At 53.3% G+C, this 6,416-nt stretch overlaps 1 protein-coding gene and 1 pseudogene across 1 annotated transcript; one reads left to right on the forward strand and one right to left on the reverse strand.

Annotated features, from left to right (window-relative positions):
* Nucleotides 1-1,631: 1,631 nt before the first annotated feature.
* On the reverse strand, nucleotides 1,632-2,836 carry SAPIO_CDS1335 (uncharacterized protein; the record flags this gene model as incomplete). Its single annotated transcript, XM_016784631.1, has 3 exons — nucleotides 1,632-1,769; nucleotides 1,851-2,229; nucleotides 2,295-2,836. 3 exons carry the CDS (start codon nucleotides 2,834-2,836, stop codon nucleotides 1,632-1,634), a joined length of 1,059 nt encoding a protein of 352 aa, XP_016645747.1.
* Nucleotides 2,837-4,225: 1,389 nt separating this feature from the next.
* SAPIO_CDS1336 lies at nucleotides 4,226-6,145 on the forward strand (annotated as a pseudogene; the record flags this gene model as incomplete).
* Between the last annotated feature and the right edge of the window lie 271 nt (nucleotides 6,146-6,416).

Genomic DNA, 6,416 nt, shown 5'->3' on the forward strand with positions numbered 1-6,416 from the left:
GTGACCAATTTTTATCTGCTAAAGGACGAGCCTACTCTGTCGGACTCCTGATTCATTCGCACTGAGACTGAAGGCATCTGGAGGGGCGACCAGGGTCCTTATGATGTACCCTGCCCACACCATCACATACCAAGACAAAATAAGACGAACCTCATTAAGATTATACCTGGCGAATGAATTGCGAGTCGAGCGGAGTAGACTTCGAATCGGGCCGGCGGCCGCAGAACCAGCTTCACCAAGAGGCATTCGTAACGCGAAGATTGGATAAGATGAGGGAAATCCTAGGATTACAAGCCTAGCTTGACGAAGGGATACATCAAATTCCTCGAGTTTGGACCGAGTTAGGTTAGGTTGGGCAGCAGAGCTTCAGAAACAGACGCAAGGCTGTCACTTCTTGGCAATATCACAAATCCTCCGTCAACGGTTTTCAGCTCAGCCCCGACGCGACTGCTTCTAGCCCTTGTCGTGTAGACGACAGGTACCAACTTCGCGACATTGTGTCTCGTTTTCATTGGTGCTCGTTGCATGAGTTTCCAAACTCGACATCTAACGGCCGGGGCGGAACGAGGAGAGCTGGGAGCTGCAGGAACGCCACAAACGGTCAACAATAAGCAGTGCATATCAATGGAGGGAAGCGTATTTCAAACACTTTCACCAATCACAGCATAACCCGAGCGGGGTTGACATTTTCAACCTCTCATGGCCGAGAAGTCTTAACCACTCCCAGTCTTAGAAAGGGAATAAACTACTTCCCCCTCATCCTACACATCAATATCGAGTCCAAGCGGCCCCAATGCAGGACGACTTCCTTGGCGATGGCACTTCCTCCGGCCGCTGATGCTATATTTTCCTTTCCCGACCGAACGGAGAGTTGAAGCGATTCGGTTATTGCCCCAACAAGGCGGTAATAGTAGACTACGACTGGCTTCCTATCCGTGATCTCAGAGCCCACAGAGGTCAGGATGTGCAACCCGTCTACTCTTGAGGCCGGACCGGGGTGAGCAGGCTGCCGAATCACCATCCATGATTGAGTAGCAAGGGTTCACGGCCAGACTAATAATAACTGAACTGCAATAAGAAGCAGGCTGTCACCGTTGCAATGCAGACCCAACGCATGCGCCAAGCAGAACGACAGGGAACCTACATCCACCCGAGCGGAAACGACGACTAAGTAAGACAGCCTTACCTACCCGTTGGGACACTCTCGATACATGCCCCCCTCATGCAGCTTGTCGCTCCTCTCAGCTGTGGGCCAAACCTGCGTCTCGTAAACTTACACTAAACACCGCACCGACTTCTGGAGATGCCACGGTGCTGCCGCCCCCAGAGCCGGACCGCGGAGAATATGCACCTTGCATCTGGTGTCAAGGGCTTGACCAATGGAAACAAGTCGCCCGAAGGAAATAAGAAAGTGATTAAAATTATCCGACTTCCTGGAACTAATCAGAAAGCAGCAAATTACTCAAATCCGGTACGAAGTAAACCTAACCCCATTAACCCGAGAAGCACGCCATCTTTCCTAACACACACCACAAACTACCTCCCTTCCCCTTTCGTTCCCTCCTTAGCCTCCCGGCACTTCTCCTTAGCTCCAAGCCCCGCGGTTTTTGGATCAGTAGGGTTCTATCCAGTTACACGAGGTTGAAGTATCGAGTAGCTGCTACCACGCCAAAGCCGCCCACCAATACTTCCCAAAGCATAGGCCCCATCACCGCCGATGCAGCTCCAGTCACTGTGGCCGGCGGCGCAACTGGCGATCCGCCTAGGACCTATTACGGGAGCCTCTAGTTAACATGGGCTTTTCTGAGAAACAGTGGGAAGAGTAAGAAAGGCGAAGCCAATAAACCTACCTTGTCAATGACATGAACAACTCCGTTCGTAACAATGGCGTCGCCAGCCAGGATCTGCGCGCCGTTGAGGTAGATCAGGCCGTCCCGGATCAAAACGGTTACATTGCCCCCAGCAAGGGTGGGATAGACGTCTCCGTTTTCGAGCAGCGGTGTGTATGCGGGGAAGTCAACGAGGATGTGCTGCCTGATTAGATCCTCGAAGCCCGTCTTAGACCGCTTGGCAATGCTCTTGAAGGCGTTGTCGTCGGGCACCAGAAGGGTGATACTGGCTCTGTTGTCCAACTCATTTAGGATACCCGACTGCGTGACTAGATCTTGGAATGTGTCGACTCCGAGGTATGGGAGCGTAGTAGAGACGTTTTCCGGCAGAGTAACCATTCTTCAGACATTTAGTACAGCATGTTCATTAAGCTTTGCGCGGAGAACAAGGGGGCGGAAACGAACCCATCAATGGGGCGGATGACACCGTTGTCATAGGGGATATCATCCCCTGTAACTTTCACGGCTCGTCCGAGGCCGGAGAATACAAGTGGCAGAGACCAAGAAGCTACGTTCTTCTCGACGATGACTTGGTTTCGCCCGGGACCAAGGTTCACAAACTCGGGATTGTCCAGCAAGGTCACCTGGGCAGATCCGGCGGTATTCACTAGTTGTCTTCGAGTAGCAGTATTGTTCTGGGAAGGCTTCTCGGGCTTCGGCGGACGCGGAGCGGTTGAGTCCACGGCGCTGGCAGCATTTTCCGCCTCTTGTTTATCTTTATCGTCGGCCCGGCGAGTAATGGGGGAGTTGGCATCGTCGCTGGATTCCAGAGCAGCGTTTGTTGGGGCATAGATAATGATGCCAGGTCCCGCGTTGAGGAGGAGATTGTCCGTTGAGATCCGTTGGGCCCAGAGCGTGAACCCGTTGGCCTCGAGGGCCTCCTTAAGAGACTGCGCGAGAGCTGGGGCACAGAGAGCCTGGAGGTTGATTAGATGTTGCCAACGCATGATGTCTGGCCTAAAGGTTGGGATGTAAGAGGAAATAAGTGATGAACGCTTCCTTGAAGTCTAACAGAAGAGGAATATAGTCAAAGGACAAGGTTGGATGTGAGAAGAGTGGACGAAAGTGAAGGACAGCAGGTTAGTGTAGATGAATTTATAGCTCTTGGCCCACTGCTGCCGTCGAAGGGATCAAGTCGAGCAGCTCAGCAACCCATCGTCTTCCTGGTGCTCACTGTTGCCAAAGAAAACTACCTAATGAATAGCAAGGCTGCCAGAGGGTTACATCTCTTGGCGAAGGATTAAATCACCACCATGGGATATCACCTTCAAGACTCCGCCCACCGGTATTATTCAGGACCAGGCTAGGTGCTGGAACGCATCCTTGCTTATGGCGTTCTGCTTGCAGGGCATGTATGGCTTCCTCGTTTCTGATGAGGTCGTAAAGCGTGCATCTCACTGCTCCACACCTTGAGGGGATCATTTCCGTGACTTATGCGTGTAGTAAGTGTACATGAGAGTACCCATCAACCAATCTCAAAACTCCATGCCAATGAATACAACGATAGACAGGCAGCAGAGATGATGTTGGCTCCGGGTTGGTCGACCGAAACCGCCAAGTGAAGAGAGCTAAGCAACCCTCCTGAGTGGCTTGATGCAGATCCACAACCGAAGTTATTGACCAGAAACATCGCGGTGTTGGCTAGAAGTGCTTTCGTATTCGGTCCAATCCCACCATTGACGACCTTGGGAAAGTGAAGATCTCGGTCCAGCTCAGGGAGGAAGCAAATGTACAGGACGCCACTCCACAGCCTGCCTTTAGTATTGGCAATATAATGCTGTCAAACACTCTCATCTTAGAGTTTTAGCAAATAGAATCCATCTACGGATGCCATCCAAAAGTGACAGGCTCCTTGTTGTGCATTAACATCTAAACGGTGACCTGGCTTTTCCGGAGCTGGTTGTTGATATGTCGGGACAAGATGTGATGGATACGAAATACTCGCCCTGCTTGGAGCCGCCAGCTTCGCCCAGCCGTTGGGTGTCAAGTTGGGTTACCCCAACCCCCTTACCCATAAGTTTATGTCGTCGAACGAGCACTGAGGCCCACAGCCTGGCCTTCTCGAGATGAACTGGGGGAGGGAGCACGCAAAGGGCACAGAATCCCCCCCCCCCCTCACCTACTGTTCTTTATTATACCTGGGTCTTCTCTCTTTGTGGCAGATTCTCCTTGTCGAAGGCACCTCCATTTGAAGACAAGAAAAGCCTTAGATACACTCAAACAAGGAAACACAAAGTTCTCGACTGAAAAACACCACTAGACGCCCAAGTTCTCGGGCATCTCCCACGGCCAGCAACTATATTCTACCCAGTCTATTGTCTGCGTCGACTAACAGCATGGCGGACGTCTACACTCCCCCGCCAGACTTTGCCTATCTACTGGTTACCCCTTTCTCCATGCCGAGCGACCGAGGAGACAGGTGGGCCGTATCCTTCACCGGAAACAACGCCGCACTGGTGGCGGCAGCCCTATCGGTCGTCGTCACCGTCTCGTTCCTCTGCCTTTGGAACCTCATCGTTTTCGTGGCAATGTTCTTCCGCGGCAACGGCTTGCTCCAGCGCTACGCAGCGCTCGTCACGCTGTGGAACTCCAACGACTCTTGGTTTGCCTTCACAGCGATGCTGAGTTATACATGGCAGACATGGCAGGGCTCGAAATCCGGCCATCACTGGCCCGACTTCTTGTACGGCCTTGCCTTCTGCCTCCTGGCTCTGGCCGTGTTTGGCGCGAGCATAGCCATGGGTATAGTCGCTCCATCCTTGGTGGAGATTGGCAACGTCGCCCCCGTGAGGCCCAGCGCCCTGTTTTATCCAGCGATTCCGGCGGCCGATCCCGCACAGCGACTTCAAGATTTCGGATTGAGGGCTCCTTCCGTCATGCGCGCTCTGGGCAGTGTAGAGGCAGCAAAAGTTACCTTGCGCTCAAGGGTCTCCGTGGAGATAGATCAGAGCTACGCACCGAGGGATGACGGCGAACGTATCATGAGTTTGGACTACGGATACTCCCTCTCGGGGATCGACCTCGGCCTCCAGGGGGGAACCGACCTCAAGCTAGCGGTGGAGGGGCACTGTGTAACCGAGTATGGGTGGCTCGTCGAACCAGATGGGGGGGAATATGACGAGTATAAATTATGGAACGATGACAGGCGGGCTGAGTTTGTCCTCGTCAACGAAAACGATATTATGCATGCCCCGACAGCAAGTTTCATCCCGCATGCGGACGCGAGCAAGCAATTAATCTCGAATTCCAATGTGTCTTTCGCCGTTCTCGTTCACTCCGCTCATCGATCGAGCATAACAGCCGGAGGTGACCCTTGGTATGCAACTGAACCTAGGCCTGTAAACGCGACCCCGGCCCCGTTCGAGGCCCAATTTTGGATGAAGCGGAGAAGGCCGGCTCTCTCATGCTGGGAGCAAGCCAAGTGGAGCTACGGGGAGCACACGGCGGATTCCGTGTTCGACCTGAAAACGATACCCGGGATCAAGGTCCCAGAGGTTTTGCTCAACGTGCTCGAGGCGACCTTGGGCGGTGGCCCAATGCTTGTCAGGCTCGGTAATGCCAGTGGAGACTCGGCGCTCAGGTCCCGGACTACCAGCCCCAACGGCGTCATCAACGCAGGGGTATCTAGCATGCACGACGACATGGAGCGTCTGATCTTGGCCAGCTTCGTGGCGACGAGGAGCATCTTCACCGATGCCACCATGTTCGGCCAGCCGGATAACTATGAAAACGTCATGGTGGGAGCGAACGGAGAGCCGAGGGATGGAGCTGGGAACTTTGTCGTGTCGAGTCCGAACATACAGACTTTTTCTCTCACGGGGATCGTTACTCTCGCGGCAATCCTACTTGCGTTGCTTCTGGCAAACTCAGCGGCCAAGATCCTGGTTCGGTTCCATCATGGGCGCCATGGCGGTGGTAGTCCCAATAATGAAATGGAGAAAACAGGAAAATCGACGCTTGGAAACGAAGAAGAGACATCAACCAACGCTGGTGGGGATGGGAATCCCGCACCGGAAGCCAAAGATGTCCAACCTAGCCCGTGGGCTCTGTTCCATGTGCTCTCGGCTGTCCAACTGTTCCGCTGCCTGTATGAGACCGATGAAGATTTCACAAAATGCGGTTGGGCTTGCGACAGAGTAGTTCCTGATGAGGAGAATAAGAAGAGGTTCTTGCTCCACCCCCCATGCAAGGATAGGAAGTGCATGGGGCACGTTCAAAAGAACAGTCTCGAGGCTGCTCGCAACAACACGGCTTAAGGAAGTCCTGTCGTTAAAGACTCGAGGCAGCAAATCCAGCTATTCGTTGTAGTTATTGGCTTGGCTAGGTGGGCAATTAGCCCGTTGCCACGACGGGGACGGATCACTTTGTTTTCTTACTTCTCTGGGTTTCCCATACTTCCCCTCACAGGCGGGGCTGATAACCCCGATCTTCTTTCGTTGACCCAGTTCTGATCTTTGGGCGAGCCCTTCACTATTGTGGCGGGATTGTTTTTGTCTCTGCTTGCAACGCTAATCTTGACCGGATCTC

Source organism: Scedosporium apiospermum (genome assembly GCF_000732125.1).
Source record: "Scedosporium apiospermum strain IHEM 14462 chromosome Unknown SEQ_SAPIO_0055, whole genome shotgun sequence".
NCBI classification, from domain to species: Eukaryota; Fungi; Ascomycota; class Sordariomycetes; order Microascales; family Microascaceae; genus Scedosporium; species Scedosporium apiospermum.